Consider the following 16,543-nt stretch of genomic DNA (forward strand, 5'->3'; position numbering starts at 1 on the left):
TCTCCCCGGCTGTGGGAGAGAGGCTGGGCCAGGACGCCTGGGTTCTCTCCCCGGCTGTGGGAGGGAAGTGGGGGCGAGTGGTTGGAGCAGGGAGGGGGGGCTGCACCAGGACGCCTGGGTTCTCTCCCTCCCCCCACCCCTGAACTGGGAAAAGAACCCAGGCGTCCTGGCTCCCAGTCCCCTCTCCCCACTAGACCCCACTCCCCTCCCAGAGCTGGGGAGAGAACCCAGGCGTCCTGGCTCCCAGCCCCATGCTGAGCTTCCACGAATTCTGCCCTCGCTCTGGGGGCTCGCTGGGGGTCTCACCTTGGGGCAGAGAGGAGGGGTCGGGGCACATGGGGAGGCTCCCCGTGCCCTCAGGCCAGGCCAACAGAGACACAAAAACAGAAACACAAACCGTAGTCAGAGTTTTTATTTTCACAGTTCAAATGAGATGACAGGACGCTGCAGCCAAGGACAGCAGGGGAAACTGAGGCAGCAGTAGGAGCGACTGGCTGGGGGGAAACAGAACTGGGGGGAGAACCCAGTAATCCTGGTTCCCATGGGACAGATAAACACAGGAGGAGAGGGATGGGGATTCCCCCAGTGCCCCCCCCGGGATCCCCTGCCCCCCCCAGTGGGTAGCTGCCTCCCCAGCTGTGAGCTGGGGGGGGGCCAAGGGGAGGTAGAGTCCCCCGGGAGGGGGTCCTAGAGGGCAAGGTCTCTTCTGGGGTCCTCAGGCAGGTCCTGGAACCCTTGGAGTTCCCGTAGGCCCTGGGGGGAGGGGAGAGAAATGGGGAGTCATGGAGGGTAGGAAACATCAGCCCCCCCACTCCCCTCTGGATCTAAACAGTTTCCCCCTTGCTCCCCAGGACTAACTGCCAGGGAGAGGCCCCCTGCCGAGCCCCCCACTCCATGGCACAGTGCCCCCAAGTGCCCACCCTGACTACCGGGGGCAAGTGCCCCCTTCTGGCCTCTCAATCCCTGAGACCCCATCCTGCGTTACCTCCAATACCATCCGGATATTGGCTTTGATTTTGGCCGAGTCCTTGGTGAGGGATTCGCTGAGCCTGCAAAAGAGAGATGCCCGGCAGGGCAGTGTTGGGAGATGGGAGCGGGGGGGGGCCCTGCACATTCTGGGGTCCCCTTTCGCCCCGCATGGACCGCGACCGAAGTGGGGCCACCATCTTGCTGGGTGCTGTAGAGACCCAAGGAATTCTGGCCTGTGCCCTGGTTAGCTCTCAGTGTCACAGTGCAGCTGCCTCTGGGGTGGGGACAAGCTGGGGAACAGCTGCATATAACACCACAGGGGGATGGCTCGCCTGGCTTTGGGGAGGGGCGGTTGGGGACCAGCTGCATGGGGGGTGGGGAGATCGTCTCCCCCACTCACTCGATCAGTAACTTGGTTTTCCTCTCCACAAAGCGCAGCGCCTCTGTCAGCGTCAGCTCCGCGAAGAACCCATATCCAAGCGCCACAAAGATCCTGGAGGTGTCAGGCCTGTGAGATGAGGGGATTTGGGGGGGTCATGTGGTGGAGGGGGTGGGGGCCCCGGCCACACTGGGTACCTGCGGGAGCTGAACGGAGCACCTGGCAGGGCAACGGAGGGAGTTTAGGGGACCTGAGGGGGGCAGAGGAAAGTTCTGATGCAGTGGGGGGAGCAGGATCAGATGCTGGGGTGGAGGGGTGGAGCTCTGGGGATGGGAATTGGAGGACGAGGGGGGGTGCATGGGAGGCCCAGAGGGAAGGGAAGTGGCGAGAGGATATATGTGGGGTCCTGGGGGGCAGGAATATAGTGAGTTCCAAGGGGGCCAGAATCAAGGTGAAGGGGGGGTTTCTGGGGTTGGGGGGTATGGGGAGGGGCCCAGAGGCTATGGAGGGATCTGAGGAGGGGCCAGAATTGGGGTAGGGAGTGGGGGCAGGAGATGTGTAGGGGGGTTCCTGGGGGCGGGGGGTAGGGGGGCCAGGATCAAGCTGGAGGGCTGAAGGGGGGCCCTGGCACTCACACGTCTGCATTGACAAAGAAGTTATAGCCCAGATCCACTTGCGTCTGCACCGCTCGGCCATCTGCTTCCTGCCAGGCAGAGATGGCATGTCAGAAACCCCACAGCCCCCCCTGGCCAGAGACCCCACAGCCCTCTCTGGCCCAAAACACTGCAGCCCCCATGTCTTGAGACCCCGCAGATTCCCTGGCCAGAGACCCCGAAACCCCCCCACCCCAAGACCCCACAGCCCCCTCCGGCCCAAAACACTGCAACCCCCCCACCCTTTGACCCCATAGCCCCCCAAGCCAGAGACCCCACAGCCCCCTCTGGCCCGAGACCTTGCAGCCCCCCTGCCCTGAGACCCTGGAGCCCCCTCCCCAGCCAGAGATCCCGCAGTCTCCCCCCCTGGCCTGAGACCCTGCAGCCCCCTGCCCCGAGACACAGAAGCCCCCCCCAGCCAGAGATTCCGTAGCCCTCCCCCCCACACCCGGCCTGAGACCCCACAGTCCCATGCCCCAAAACACTGCAGCCTCCACCAGCCAGAGACCCCGCAGCCTCCCCGCTGAGACCCCCCCAGCCTTGCCCAGAGACCCCACAGCCCCTTTGGCCCTGCAAGAGACCCTACAAGAACACTCCAGCTGGGCAGAGGTTCAGCAGTGGGGTGGGGCAGGCAGCTGGAACGGGGAGAGGGAAGGGGGGGTCATTACCTGTAAACGCTCAATAACGGTCTTGAGCCACATGTGCTGAGTGATCTTCTCGTAAACCTCCTCCCGCTGCTCCTGCACCCGCCTGCCGCAAACAACACGGGAGTGAGGGGCACCGGCAGGGCTGGGCTAGCGGGGGGCTGCGGGTTGGGAGTGAGGGGCACTGGCAGGGCTAGCGGAGGGCTGTGGGTCGGGAGTGAGGGGTCAGGCTCCACAGGGGTCAGCACTGTTTGGTATATTCGGGGAGTGGAGAGCAGGCTTCTAACCCCACTGGTGACCCCCGTGCGGAGGGGGGCAGCCGGCGATTCGGAGGCCCGGGTTAGGCTGTAAAGGACCCCGGCGAACGGCTCTGAGGTCGAGCAGGGGGGATCCAAGCAGCCCCAAGCGCAAGGGGCAGCTGCAGCTGGGGGACTCACTGCCTGGGCCAGGGATCGGGGGATCCAGCGGGTGACAGACAGGGTCCGAGTCGGAGGTGGGGGGCCATGGCGGAAAAGGCGGGTGGGGGGTATGAATGGGGACTGGGGGCGCCCCGCTCTGCTCGGCGCTGGAGGGATGTGTCCAGCGCGGGGCACCCCACGCTTTAGTCCAGGTGGGGACAAACGGGGGGTGCTGCCCCCATGCCCCGAGGTGCGGCACCTTTCGCCGAGGAGCAAAAGGGACACAGGGAGCCCCGAGACCGGCTGACAGATCCGCGAAGGGCCGGGCCCCGCGTCAGGCTGGCAGAGCTGGTGAGGGGCTGGAGCCGGACGACGGGAGACACTTCCTGACTCCGGGGTCGCTCGGCTCTGGGGGGGCATGTCCCAGGATCCGCAGCACTGCGGGAGGGGGTCCAGGTGAGGCCGTGGGGGGAGAAGGGGGGTGGGGGGGCAGATGTGCTGAAGCAAGAGGGGAGGGGTGTGAATGACGGGGGTCCATGGGGGGCAGGCCTGAGCAGTCCGTGTGGGCGGGCCCAGGCGGGGACTGGGGGCGGGGCTGAGTAGTTGGTGGGGCGGGGCCAGGCAGGCCAGGGGGCGGGGCTGAGTAGTTGGTGGGGCGGGGCCAAGGGGTGGGGGCGAGCGGTCGATGGGGGCGGGGCCACGAGGGGACCAGGGGGCGGGGCTGAGAGCGGGCGGGGAGAAGCGGTCCGTGAGGGCGGGGCCGAGCGTTCGATGAGGGCGGGGCCGGGGCTGAGAAGGGGCGGGGCCGAGCGTTCGGGTGAGGCGGGGCCGCGGCGAAGTCGTCAGTGAGGGCGGGGCCAGGACCGAGCGTTCGCTGGGGGCGGGGCCAAGCGGGGCGGGGCCGGGACTCACCACAGGTCTCGCTGCAGCACGTCGCTGACGAAGGCCTCGTAGCGCGGCGCCTTCTCTGCCGGCCCCATGGCGGGCGCTGCGGGTCCCGCCCCTCTGAGGTCAAAGGTCACCAAGCCCCCCCACACCCCGCACGCGACAGAGCCGCCGGAAATAGACCCGTGCGCGGCCACTTCCGGGTGGCGGCCCTCAACGGAAGTCAGCTGGGAGCGCGCGCCGGGAAGTTCCGCTCTGGAAACGGAAGGTGACGCCGCTCCCCTCCCTCACTTTGATCCCGGAAGCGCTTCCCGCCACACTGGAGAATAAAGAGCGCACCGGAAGCACACGCGGTAGCCTCGGCAACGAGGCTCGGGCGCCGGAGGCGGCGTGTTTGGCGCATGGGAGTGACGCCGTCAAGACCGGAAGCGGGTCGGGCCCCCGAGCCCGCTCCCGGGCACCGCGTCAGCCCCCGGGAGCGGCTTCAGGGCACCCAGCCCGCCCCCTCCGCGCCGTGGCGCAGGCTGAGCTCCGCCTCCGGCTGTTTTCTCACCTTCGGCCTGGGGCGGGAGCGGCTGCTCCCCCGGGGCCGGGCCCTGGGCGCTCGTAGCCCGCCCGGCCCGGAGGGTCTCGCTCCGCCCCCTCACAGCGTCGCCCAGAGCAGGGGCCAGGCCCCACTCAGCGCCCCGGGTTCTCGCCCCGTCTGGGGCCCGGCCCCCTGCGGCTGCTTCCCAGCTGGGCTGCCCCTCTGCAGGCCCTGGCCCGGGGACCCGCGGCCGGCCCGGCCATGGGACGAGACGAGACGAGGTCTGTGCCGGGGTGTGGTGCCTCTGGGCGGCTGGGCCCCGCTGCCCCCCCACCCCCCAGACGTGGCTGCATCTCAGGGCCGGGCAACCCCTCCCCGCTCGCCGCCATGTGCCGCTGGGCCCAGCTGCCCCCCAGGGGCGGGCGCCTCGCAGCCGGGCCGAGCCCTCTTGTGTTGAACCAGGAATTCTACCACGCTGCTGTTTCTTTCACGCCCGGCCCCCGACCCCCGGTGGAGCAAGGGCCTAGAGCCTGGGCCGCGAGCTGGGTCACAAGCAGCTGGGCTGGGTGCGAAAAGGAAGTTCTTTTATATACAAGTTTTGCCACATTCCCCAAAAATATTTTTCTGTCCCCGCAAACAAAAATAATCTGCACAAAACCGCAGGGGAGGAGCGACACTTTGCCTCCCACGTGTCTCTGCGTAAGAAAACATCTCGTGCCTCTACCCCATGGGCATCTATGTTCAGCCCTGAAAGCACCGGGGGCAGGGGGGGTTAACCCCTCTAGTGCTGGTGCTGCCTCACCCCCCAGGCTCCCAGTAGCAAGGGGGGCAGCCCTGCTGGCAGTAGGGGCCCCGTGCATATGAACATCGAGATAAGTTAAAAACCCCACAGCTAGGGGAGGAGGAGGGGTGTTATTGATCAATACTGAGGCCAACACGAGCCACCTGGATACAGGAGCTAGGGGGTCCTGAAAGTGCCAAAAGGGGATGAAAAGGGGGAGCAGGACTCACCCCACAGATGCAGTGTGCCCCAGCCCTGCCCCCACCAGGGATAACAGGTAGGGGGAGGAGGGTCAGACTGCCCTATTACTCAGATGTGACCCCCCACTGGTGCACCAGACTGAGAGTCGCTCCTGCCCCCAGGCAGGATGGGCAGGGGTAGCAGGGTGCCAGCTCGCTCTGAAAGGCTGGCGCCAGCCACTGTCACTGTCCCCCTCCCCTGGAAGCTGCTGGAGGGGCCCAGCCCCCCCATCGGTAGAAGAGGGTCCCCTGAGCTGGTGGGGGGAGCTGCCCCCCAAGTTCACAGGCCTGAGATGTCTTCACAGGGCAAGTCTCTGAGGTCAAGGGTGGGAGGGACCCCGGCTCCTCCCTCCCCCACACCTCAGGGGTCAATCCACCTCCATGGAGTCGCTGCAGCAGCCCCCCCCAGCGTCAGGGGGTCTGGGGTAGGGGGCAGTGCCAGGGGGGCGGATCCGGTCCTGGCGCTGGTAGAACAGGACGTAGGCGGCTTTCGACTGCAGAAGAGAGGGAGAGTGTCAGACGCAGCAGGGCATGCTTGGAGAACCACGCCCCACAGGGATGAGGAGAGCAGGAGCAAACAGGACTAGATGGGTCCTGAGTGGGGCAGCAGGGCCTACTGGGAAGGGGGCAGGAGGCCCAGACCTTGCTGCCCCCCAGGGCTGGACTCACCTCGATCTGAGCCTCGGCCACAGGCGAGACGCTGCTGTCGTCAAAGTAAAACCACTGGCCGGAGTCCTTGTTCCGGGCGAACGTCGTATCTGAGAGACGGGCAGGGGTTGAGACCCTGCACCTGCAGCACCCCTCACTCCCAACCCGCAGCCCCCGGCCCCCCAAAGCTCAGGCAGCGACCCTCACTCCCGACCCATAGCCCCTCGGATCCTGCCCCCCCAGCTCAGCCAGCGCCCCTCACTCCCGACCCGCAGCCCCCAGCCCCCCAAAGCTCAGCCAGCGCCCCTCACTCCCAATCCACAGCCCCCCGGATCCTCCTCCCAGCTCGGCCGGCGCTCCTCACTCCTGACCTGCAGCCCCCGGCCCCCAAAGCTCAGCCAGCGCCCCTCACTCCTGATCCACAGCTCAGCCAGCACCCCTCACTCCCGATCCACAGCTCCCCGGATCCTCCCCCCAGCTCGGCCAGCGCCCCTCACTCCCGACCCGCAGCCCCTGCCCAGTGCGTACAGTGCCCGTCGCGCAGGCTCCCGTAGTGGTTGGAGACGGCGATCAGGTCGTATTTGTGGGGCGCAGGTGCCACGTCCGCCCGGGGCTTGATAATGAAGTCAGAGAAGTTGAGGTCACTGCAAGGAGAGAAGAGGAGTTACAGGGGGCGTGGTGGGGGGCGGGAACCCTGATGTCCTGGCCCATCCGCAGCACAGGGGATTCTATCTGGCCTCCATGCAGCCCAAGGGGTGGCACTCTTTTTTACACTTCCTGTCAACTGTTGTGTGTGACTGTTCCCCAGCTGCCCTTCCCCCAGAGGTGGCTGCATCTCAGCGCCAGCAAACAGTCCCTGTGAGGTGTTATATGCAGCCACTCCCCAGCTGCCCCGCCCCAGAGCCAGCCGCAGTCCTCACCGGATGGGGAACTCCACAAGCGTGTCAAGCTTTTCACGGGCAAGCCGGGTGTAGGAGAAGCGCTTGAGGTGGATGATAAGCACCTCGGGCAGCGCCCACAGGTCCAGCTTCTTGGTGGCCAGCTGATGCCGCTTGCAGGTGGGGCAGTACCTGGGGAGGCAAGGGCAGGGTGAGCCCACCACGCCCTGGTGCACACGAGTCCCCTGCATTGCTGCCCCCCGGCCCCATGGGCTTGGATCTCACCAGGGGTTCTCCTCCTCCAACGTCTCCACCGTGGTGAACAGCTCGACACACTCACGCAGCTTCACCCGCTGCCTCCGCTGCACGTGGCCCATGCACTCATGTTTCACATAGCCCTGCCGAGGGACGAGGCTGTCAGGGGGGGCCCAGAGCCCCACCTCACAGCGGGGAGTCCCATGGGTTCACAGTCTGGCTGATCCATTCCCCACCTCCCACCATCAGACCCTGCAGCAGGGAGTCCCATGGGTTAATGCCCTGCCTGAGCTAGCCTCCGACCAACACACCCTGCAGCAGGGAGTCCTGTGGATAAATGCCCTGGTTGAGCTATCCCCCACCCATCACACCCTGCAGCGGGGAGTCTCACAGGTTAGCATCATCACCTCTGCCTCCTCCTCATCATAGTATCGCTTCTTCATATCCGAGTCCCAGTCGATGGCGATGTAGGGCTGGGCTGGGCGAGGGGAGACACCATGTTACCTGCATTGCCGCACAGAGCCCCCTAGCCCCATCCCTGCCCTCCTGCGCAAGCCAGTACCCACCCTGCCGCACAGCACCCCCACGCCCCCATCCCTGCCCCTCTGAGCCAGCCAGTCTCTGCCCTGGCACAGGATTGGAACCGGCGCCCCCCAGAGGGAACGGTCCTCGTCCCACCGGCCGTGGGGCGCCCCACTCACCATGCAGTGCAAAGCCCTCGCCTGGCAGGGCCGGGCGCTCGCTGGTCCCATTGGCGTTCACCGGGCGCACGGTAAAGAGCACCCGCTGGCGACGGCACTTGCGTTTGGGCCGGTTGGCGGTAGGGGGCAGGGTCACCTGGGGCGGGGACGGGGTGGGGGGCCCCCCCGAGCCCCCGCTGCTTCCCTCCTCGGCCTGGCAGGCAGGGCCTTCGTCCGGTGCCGCCTCCTCTTCCTCACCTGGGGGGCAGAGCCATGAGCCAGCGTGGCCAGAGACCCCCTCTCCGCACCCCAGACCAGCCCCCACCGCCCCCAGAGTCACACCATGGCCACAAGCCAGTGTCCCCCAGCAACACCCCCTAAGCCCATCCTGCTACCCAGTGTCTCTCCAGCTCCACAGACGCACCACATCAGTGTCATGGGGCAAACCCCAGCTTTCCAGGGGAGGGCACAGCCAGGCCGAGCCATTATTCATCTAGGGCGGGGGGGGAGCAGTCAGTCTGGATCACCCCCCCACCATGGAATGATGGGCTAGCCCCATAGCTCCAGCCCCAACTGGGGAACCCCTTGCCAGCCTCTCCCGGCTCCCCTGGCCCACAATGCCATGGGTCAGGCAGCCCCCTCAGCCAAGTCCCCAGTGCCATGGGTCAGGCAGCCATACTCTCCCGCCCTCCCCAGCCCCTAATGAGCCCCCCCGACCTTACCCTCACTCAGCCCGTTGGCCTGGGGGTCGTACAGATCTTCCTCCTCACTCTCTTCTTCCTCCTCGGAGCCCGACTCCGGCCGCCGCACGTAGCGCCTGCAACCAGAGCCGGTGCCTGAGTCGGGGCAGGCCAGAGACTAGGGGCCCTGGGACAGGAAGAGAGCCCCATGGCATGGGGGGGGGGGGGGGCAGGGCATCCCGGCTGTGGGAGGGAGGGGTCCACATTTCAGGGGGTTGAAGGGCAGCAATCAGAGATAATGCAGCACAGTGCAGGGGATTCAGGGGTCCGAGAGGGAGGGTCAGAGATCAGCAGGGGGCAGGGCAGAGTCTTGGGAAGGCACTTACAGCAGCCACCCCAGCAGCAGGCCATAGAGGAGGTCCCAGGGCTGGGTGTCAGGGATCAGCAGGACGTGGGGTCCCAGGTGGGGGGGGTCCCAGAGGGACACTCACCAGAGTCACTCCAGCAGCAGACCACAGAGAGCATCCCAGGGGTGGGGCCCAGGGATCAGCAGACCGTGGTTTCCTGGGGCGGGGGGGGGGTGTCCAAGGGGCAAAGGGGGCCCAGGGGAACACTCATGAGAGCCGCTCCAGCAGCAGGCCATAGAAGGGGTCCCCAGGGTGGGGGGGTCCCACGGACAGGAAGGCCCGGGGGGCGGGGTGTCCCGAGAGTCGCTCCAGCAGCAGGCTGTACAGGGTGTTCCAGGGGTGGGGGGCAGGGATCAGCAGAACTTGGGGTCCCAGGGGTGAGGGGGCCCCGGGGGACACTCACGAGAGCCGCTCCAGCAGCAGGCTGTAGAGGGCATCCCAGGACAGCTGTGCCTGCGGCACCGAGACCAGCAGCGGGTGCCCAAACAGAACCACCCCGTAGCCCGGGTCGCCGTCGCGGGGGGGCGCCCGCTCCCGCAGGTACACGGGCAGCACCAGTGCCCCCCCCGGCTCCGCCAGCCCCCCTGCTACTTCATACCTGGGGGGAGACAGCACTGAGACACAGCCCACCACATAATGCCCCTGCCCCACCACTGTCCTCCCCAGTGCCCCACCTCCTTGTACCCCGGGGGAGATGGCACTGAGACAAGGCCCCCCCACACAGAGCCCCCCCATGTCCGCCAGTCCCGCCCCTTGTGCCTGGAGTGCTGTTGCTGAGACACATTCCCCCCACATTCTGCCCCTCCCACCCCCACTTCATATCCGTAGGGGACCGCCCCCACACACACACACAGCGCCCCCAGAACAGCACTTACACAAAGATGTCGTCTCTGTCCAGGATGCAGCTCAGAGCCTCGTCTGCCTGGTACAGCTTGTAGAAGCGATGGCTGAATACGTCGGCCACCATCATCTGTGGGCGGGGAGGGAGGGAGGAAGACCAGCCCTGAGCACTGCCTGGACCGGGCTGGTGACCCCCAGTGGGGGCTGGCCACATTCCCCACCCCCCTGAGCCAGCCAGTTCCCGCCCTGGGGCCAGATGGGAGCCGCCGCCCCAAAACAAAATGGGAATTTGGTGGGATATTCGCATGACCCCGGTGTGTGCCTCGGATTCCCTTTGTTCCAAGTCTTGGATCTGCTGGTGGGGACAGAGTGTGTGTGTGGGGAGGAGGGCACCCTCGCCCCATGGCCATTCAGCACCCCAAAAAGACCCAGCATAGACCCTAGGAACCAGTGAGGCAAGGGGGCTCCCTGGGGGGCTGGCAGCACCCATCCTGTGGATCCGCCACAGCCCCTACAGGGGAGGAGCCCCAAGTCCCATCCCGCAAGCCACCCAGCACCACTGAGGGGCAGGGCGGGCGCTGACCTGCTCAGCTGGGACCCCTGTGTGCTTGGCCAGAGCGATGCACAGATCCAGCACTTTGCCAGCCTTGGGCACGACCACTCTGTGCTGTGGGGGGAGACAGCCAGCATCAGAGACACCCCCAGCACCCCCACAGGGACCCCCAGAGAGATGGAGTCCCGGCCCCCAGCCCCACACTGTAACCACTAGACCCCACTCTGCTCCCAGTGCCAAGGAGAGAACCCAGATGTCCTGGCCCCCAGCTCCTCCCCCCACTCTAACCACTAGACCCCACTCCCATCCCAGACCTGGAGGGTGAGAACCCAGGAGTCCTGGCCTCCAGCCCCTCTGCTCTAACCACTAGACCCCACTCCCCTCCCAGTGCCGGGAACAGAACCCAGGAGTCCTGGCCCCCAGCCCCTGCGCTCAGACCTGCTGGGGCTTGCAGCGGGGGTCCATGTAGACGAAGAAGAGCTCCATGGTGCGCTCCTGGCTGACGGGCAGGGGCACACTAAGGTAGCAGAAGGGGTCGAAGGTGACGGAGACCTTGCCGCAGGCCGGGCACACCAGCGTGGATTTGAAGAGCCCGTGGAAGATATCCACGATGATGGAGTCGTTCCGGCGCTTGTGGTTCCGCCAGGCCTCCTCCACCACCTCCTGCATGGCGAAGGGACAACAGGCTGGGGCACGGGGCAGCCACCTCTAGGGAGGGGCAGCTGACTGGAACGTCGCCCGCCCTTGCCTGAGTCCACTGCCCTGCTCCCTGCCCCACAGCACCCACAGTGCCCAGCTGCTTGCTGGGAGTCCCCCCGGCCCCTCACCTCATCGGGCCGGCCAGCCGCATCCCGCAGCTCCACATACTCCTTGCGCTTGACGCGGTTGAGGTCCTCGTGCAGCCCGTCCAGCAGGAAGGACAGCAGCTCCTGCGCGTCGTGCTGCTGGTAGCCCAGGAACTGCGAGGCAAAGTGCCCCACCTTGGTCTGGGGGAGAGTGGGGGTCAGGCCTGGGGGAGTCCACCCTGCTCCCTGGGGTCAGCCCCTCCCCAAGACATGAGTAAGTGGGGGATTGGAGCAGGGGCCAGGTGCCTTGAGGAAGCACAGCATGATGGGTCAGCGCTGCCCAGATCCGAGGGGCCGGGATGGGGCGGGGGGTACCAGGATGGGAAGGGTGGTACCTTGAACATGCGTGGCACAATGGCGCGGTGGTGGCCAGACCAGGCCTGCTTCACCAGGTCGGCGTAGGCCTCGGCAATTTCACCCTTCATGCCCAGCGGGTTGCTGAAGTTCAGTTCCCCCAGATAGTGGTTGTTGAGGAAATACTCCGTGAGGGGGGGCACGTTGCTGAGACACTGCAAGGGGGGGCGCGTGGGGTCAGCAAGGGGTGGACCCTGAAATTCTGCAGCCCCACACAGAACCCAGCTCCACCCTGCTAACCACCCACTCCCCTCCCAGAGTCAGAAGAGAACCCAGGAGTCCTGGCTCCCAGCCCTGCCTGCTCTAACCACTGGACCCCGCTCCCCTCCAGAGCCAGAACTGAGCAGTACCTTTCAGCACAGGGCGCGCCCATGCCCCCCCCCTCCCTAGAAGGAGCCAATCGGCTCGATCCAGCAGAGGGCGCTGCAGCACACACATGGGGCAGCCGCCCTCTCCTGCGTGGAAATGGAATTCCAACACTGTGTCATGAGCCCTGCGGGGTCCGACCCCAAGGGGGATTCCCTGAGCCCGGGGGCGGAAGCTACCTGGAAGGCAGAGTTCATGAAGCAGGTGTTGCCCAGGTTTGTCAGGCCGCAGACCCCCGGCTGCCCCCTGTACAGCTCATCGTCCTCCACAGAGTTCCTCCTGGGGAGCAGAATGTGCGGGCAGTGAGGAGGGGCAGCTGGGGAACAGCCACACACAACACTGTACAGAGACAGCTCAGAGATGCAACCACCTCTGGTGTGGGGCAGCTGGCAAACAGCCGCACAGAACGCCGCACGAGGACGGCTCAGCCAGGCCTGACATGCAGCCAGCTCTGGGGCAGGGCACCAGGGTTATACTGGCACCGTTCCACCCCTCCCTGCAAGAAAGGGGCACTCACATGACGTGGGGTCGAGAACTGGGCCAGGTTCCGTCCTTGTTTCGCGTCTCCATTATCACCACCTGCGGTAGACAAGGGGCCGCTGAGTTCGTTAAACCCACCTGCCTGCTCCCCGCAGCGCAGCACCCCCCCCGCAGGGCCCAGCTCTGACTGCCAGGGGAGAGTACCCTCTTCCCAGCCCCCCACCCTGCTCCCTGCCCCATGGCACCCCCAGCTCCTACCTGCCCCGTGCTGAGGCAGGCATCCAGCACTGTCATGTGGATGTTCCGGAGCCGCTCGCAGGATCCATCCGAGTTCTTCACCCAGAGCCGGGTCTCGTCCTCAGGGGGCACTTCAAACTGGCCCCGGGCTTCCTGGAGCACCGCGTCTGTGAGGAGGGGAATGTTAACCCATGGGACTCCCCACTGCAGGACTCTGATGATGAGGGAGGGAGGGTCGCAACAGCCACAGCAGCTCAGCCCCCCACCCCCGGACGCCTGGGTTACCGATGGTGTCCACGCGGCTGAACTGGGTGGTGACGGGGCTGTCCAGGTCATTGTGCTGGCAAAGATACAGCTCCACCGGGTACACCTCCACCTTCTGCGTGCTGGGCAGCTCCACTACCTGCCGGCAAGAGATGGGGGCTGTGAGCCAGCCAAGGGAGCGCCATCCTGCCCCAGCACCTTCTACATCCTGGCTGCCAGAGGCAAGGGGCCTGGGCAGAGAGGATCATGGTACCCTATGGACACTGAGCCTGAGAGTTTGGGGGGCTCATGAGCTTCTCCGTGTCCTGGTGCCAGCGCCCAAGCAGCCTGACCATGATCACATGCGCTCCCGGGGAGAGGCACGTGACCCCCCCCGCCCCCCATTCACTAGCGCCCAAAGATGCCCCCTCCAAGGCAGGCGCCCGGCCCTCACCTTGCGTTCGATGGGCGGCTGGTCATGCTCCAACCCATACCAGCTCACCAGCTTGTTCCACGCGTCCTCAGGCACCAGCACATACTCCTCAGACTCCACCAGCCGCTCCTTCAGCCGGAACGACTCCAGGTCTTGGGGGGCAGGGGAAAGATTAGCCAGCCTGGGCAGCGCCAACACCCAACTTGCTATTGCAGGCTACCAGGATGATGACGTTCTCTAAATACCCCAGGAAATTCACTTCCAGAACTCACTGCTACAGGACAGCAAACCTCGCTCCCCTGCCAGTGCCTGGTGAAAATCCAGGCGTTCTGGCTCCCAGCCCCCCCCGGCTCTAACCATTAGACCCACTCCCCACCCAGAGCTGGGGAGACAACCCAGGCATCCTGGCTCCCAGCCCCCCTGCTCTAATCACTAGACCCCACTCCCTTCCCAGAGCCAGGAAAGGATCCAGGCATCCTAGCCCGCATCCTCCATGCTCTAAGCCACTAGACTCCACTCCCCTCCGCTCCGAGCTGGGGAGAGAACCCAGGTGTCCTGGCTCCCAGCCTGGTGGTCAGGTACCTTCAAAGAGCTCCGAGTTGTTGATGTGCCCAGGGAAGGAGCTGGAGTTCTGGTCACCCGATTCCACATACTCCTTCCACTGCTGGTACCAGTGATTCTCCAGCAGGTACCTGTGGGGGGGGGGGATGAACCCAGCTGCCGCTCAGCCCCACCCCGATGCCTGCAGCTCCCCCGCTCTCCTGGGGCTCCGCCTAGGCCACTGTTTAATCTTATGCCAACACACCCACCAATCCCCCTGCCCTTGGTCCCTTTTTGTCACCTAATCTGCCCTGCTTGGCCCTGCCTGCCCCCCCACCATGATTGTCCCCCCCAGATCCTCCTGCCAGAGCCAAGGGAGCAAGCGGGGGAGGGGGCTCTTCACATCACTCCCACCCAGGAAAGAATGAACCCAGGCATCCTGGCCAATCCCTAACCAGAGAAAGTCTTCTCTGTCCCAGCTGGGCTCAGAATTCTCTCTTTTCCTTTATCAAGTTGCTGTCTCTCATTATGTGTAGCTGTTGTCACCCCCGCCCCTCCCCAAAGGTGGCTGCATCTCAGCATCGGGTGAGCCATCTGTGTGCACCATTATGGACAGCTGTTCCCCAGCTGCCCCACCCCAGAGGTGGCTGCATCTCAGCCCCGGGGGAACAATCATTTGCAGATGAGTCAGTGAACTCTTGCTGCCCGGGAAAGTCCTAACTTTGCTTCCTGGGGAGTCCAAGATTCGGGGACGGGACTCCCCAGTTCTGTGGTGACATCAGCTACTTCTTCTGAAGGGGCCTGTCAGCAATTTCACTCACTCCCTTGCTGGGACTGTCCCAAGACAGCTCTGCCTGGCTGCAGCCTACACTGGGGAAACGCCACATGGGGATGGGTCACCCCTGCTGAGATGCAGCCATCTCGAGGGCAGGGCAACTGGGGAACACCACACAGCAAGGCTGTGGGACCGCTCTGAGCCGTGAGCTAGACAATTAACTGGCCTCACTTGTAACCTTCTGGGGAAGGGAGGGTGCGAGCGGAGCTGGGGTCTGCCCAGGACAATGGGGTCCACACCTGACCCTGTGGGAGGAGCCGCAGGGCCGAAAAAGGGCCAGGAGGCTGGTCAGCCACTAACTGGGGTAACCAGTGGGGTCAAGGCAGGAGGCAGCCAGCTTCCTCGGGGCATAAGGCAACCCGGGATAGGGGATCCCAGTGATAGTAGGCTTGGGGGACTCTCAGGGGGATATAGGAGTCAGAGAACCCCCAAGCATCTCAGATAAGCGGGCATCTGCCCCCTCCCCCCATCTCTGGTCCTTCCCAAGAGTGGAAGGACCATTATGGCGGCAGTGGGGGCGAGTCCCCAAACCCAAACCCAACCCCCCCCCATGGCAGCCCCTTCTCCCCCCCCACCCCCACAGACGGGATCCAGAGACTCACCAGCCTCCTCCCCACCCCAACTCCTCCCTTGCACAACCAGGTCCCCCTCCACCCGCTCCCCACCATCACTCCCTTCCCGCCCCCTCCAGCTCCTCCCCCGCTCCCTTCTCTTTCCCCCTCCCCCGCCACTAGCCCCCCTCCCCACAGCCACCCGTCCCAGGCTCCTCCCCCCGCCACTAGCCCCCCTCCCAAGCTCCTCCCCCTCACTAGCCCCCCCTCCCCACAGCCGCCCCCACAGGCCCCTCCCCCTCACTAGCCCCCCTCCCAGGCTCCTCCCCCTCACTAGCCCCCCTCCCCACAGGCCCTTCCCCCGCACTAGCCCCCCCTCACCATCGCTCCCCCGCCCGCAGGCCACGCTGCTCCGCCGCCTCCACCTCGCGCCGCTGGGCCTCGAGTCCCGGGACCCCCCCTGCCGCCGCCATGGCCCGCGCCCCGCCCCGCCCCCACCCGCCGGCCCGACCGGAAACAGGAAGCGGCGACGCTGGGGTCCCTCCCTCTTCCCGGCGCCGTCACCGCCCCCGAGGCCTCGCTCACCTGTTTCCGGTCGGCGCCATCTTGGGTGCGGCGCACGGGTAAGGGCGCGGGATCCGCCATGTTGGAAGCGGCTGGGGGCTCCCTCGTGGTTTTTAATCCGCCATTTTGAGTGTGGCACTGCATGGTAAGGCTCGGTCGGCCATACTGAGTGTGGTGCACCCCATGTCGAGTGGCAGGCGGGAGAGGAGCACGCCTTCCCCAGAAAGCCGGGGTCCCCTTCACCGCCATCTTGGTGATGGCAAAGGTCGTCGGCAGAGACGCCATTTTTGGTGTGGCATAAAATAAAACAGACCACATGGGTAGCAAGTCTGGTGGGTTAAAGTGGGATGGGGGACTGGGAGTCCGGACACCTGGGTTCTCTCCCCAGCTCTGGGAGGGGAGAAGGGTCTAGTGGTTAGAGCGGGGGGTGGGCTGGGAGCCAGGACTCCTGGGTTCTCTCCCTGGCTCTGGCGGAGGGGCGTGGGGGTCTAGTGGTTAGAGCAGGGACTAACACCCGGACACCTGGGTTCTGTTCTGCCATCTGGGTTTTTAAGAACTTCCAGCAAAGCATGTAACCCATGGGCTCACGGGTGTGATCCTGGGCCACGGATATCAAGCTCAATGGGCCCATGGCTCTGATGGGGGGCCTGGGGAGCTACTGAGCTGCATGGACCCATGGG

General features: G+C 65.6%; 2 protein-coding genes across 6 annotated transcripts; both read right to left on the reverse strand.

Annotated features, from left to right (window-relative positions):
• Positions 1 to 395: 395 nt before the first annotated feature.
• On the reverse strand, positions 396 to 4,410 carry UXT (ubiquitously expressed prefoldin like chaperone). The gene is made up of 6 exons (XM_038382072.2): positions 3,956 to 4,410; positions 2,670 to 2,751; positions 1,984 to 2,051; positions 1,370 to 1,477; positions 986 to 1,049; positions 396 to 753 (listed from the first exon to the last, which is right to left on the reverse strand). The coding sequence occupies exons 1-6, from the start codon at positions 4,021 to 4,023 to the stop codon at positions 688 to 690; spliced, it is 456 nt and encodes a 151-aa protein (XP_038238000.1). The 5' UTR covers positions 4,024 to 4,410; the 3' UTR covers positions 396 to 687.
• Positions 4,411 to 5,024: 614 nt separating this feature from the next.
• Positions 5,025 to 15,802, reverse strand: USP11 (ubiquitin specific peptidase 11). 5 transcript variants are annotated; one of them, XM_043501084.1, is made up of 21 exons: positions 15,681 to 15,802; positions 13,956 to 14,065; positions 13,395 to 13,525; positions 12,983 to 13,100; positions 12,719 to 12,864; positions 12,498 to 12,559; positions 12,160 to 12,259; positions 11,596 to 11,769; positions 11,243 to 11,374; positions 10,854 to 11,078; positions 10,446 to 10,529; positions 9,898 to 9,992; positions 9,426 to 9,620; positions 8,658 to 8,752; positions 7,957 to 8,193; positions 7,663 to 7,733; positions 7,286 to 7,398; positions 7,043 to 7,192; positions 6,651 to 6,766; positions 6,144 to 6,232; positions 5,025 to 5,968 (listed from the first exon to the last, which is right to left on the reverse strand). In XM_043501084.1, the coding sequence occupies exons 1-21, from the start codon at positions 15,770 to 15,772 to the stop codon at positions 5,843 to 5,845; spliced, it is 2,661 nt and encodes an 886-aa protein (XP_043357019.1). In that variant the 5' UTR covers positions 15,773 to 15,802; the 3' UTR covers positions 5,025 to 5,842. The 5 variants fall into 5 exon arrangements, with proteins under 5 accessions (XP_043357019.1, XP_043357018.1, XP_038238001.1 ...); XM_043501083.1 differs by having other exon boundaries at positions 7,957 to 8,187; positions 11,243 to 11,401; XM_038382073.2 differs by having other exon boundaries at positions 11,243 to 11,401.
• Between the last annotated feature and the right edge of the window lie 741 nt (positions 15,803 to 16,543).

The sequence above is a fragment of the Dermochelys coriacea genome, chromosome 23 (genome assembly GCF_009764565.3).
Source record: "Dermochelys coriacea isolate rDerCor1 chromosome 23, rDerCor1.pri.v4, whole genome shotgun sequence".
NCBI lineage: Eukaryota > Metazoa > Chordata > Testudines > Dermochelyidae > Dermochelys > Dermochelys coriacea.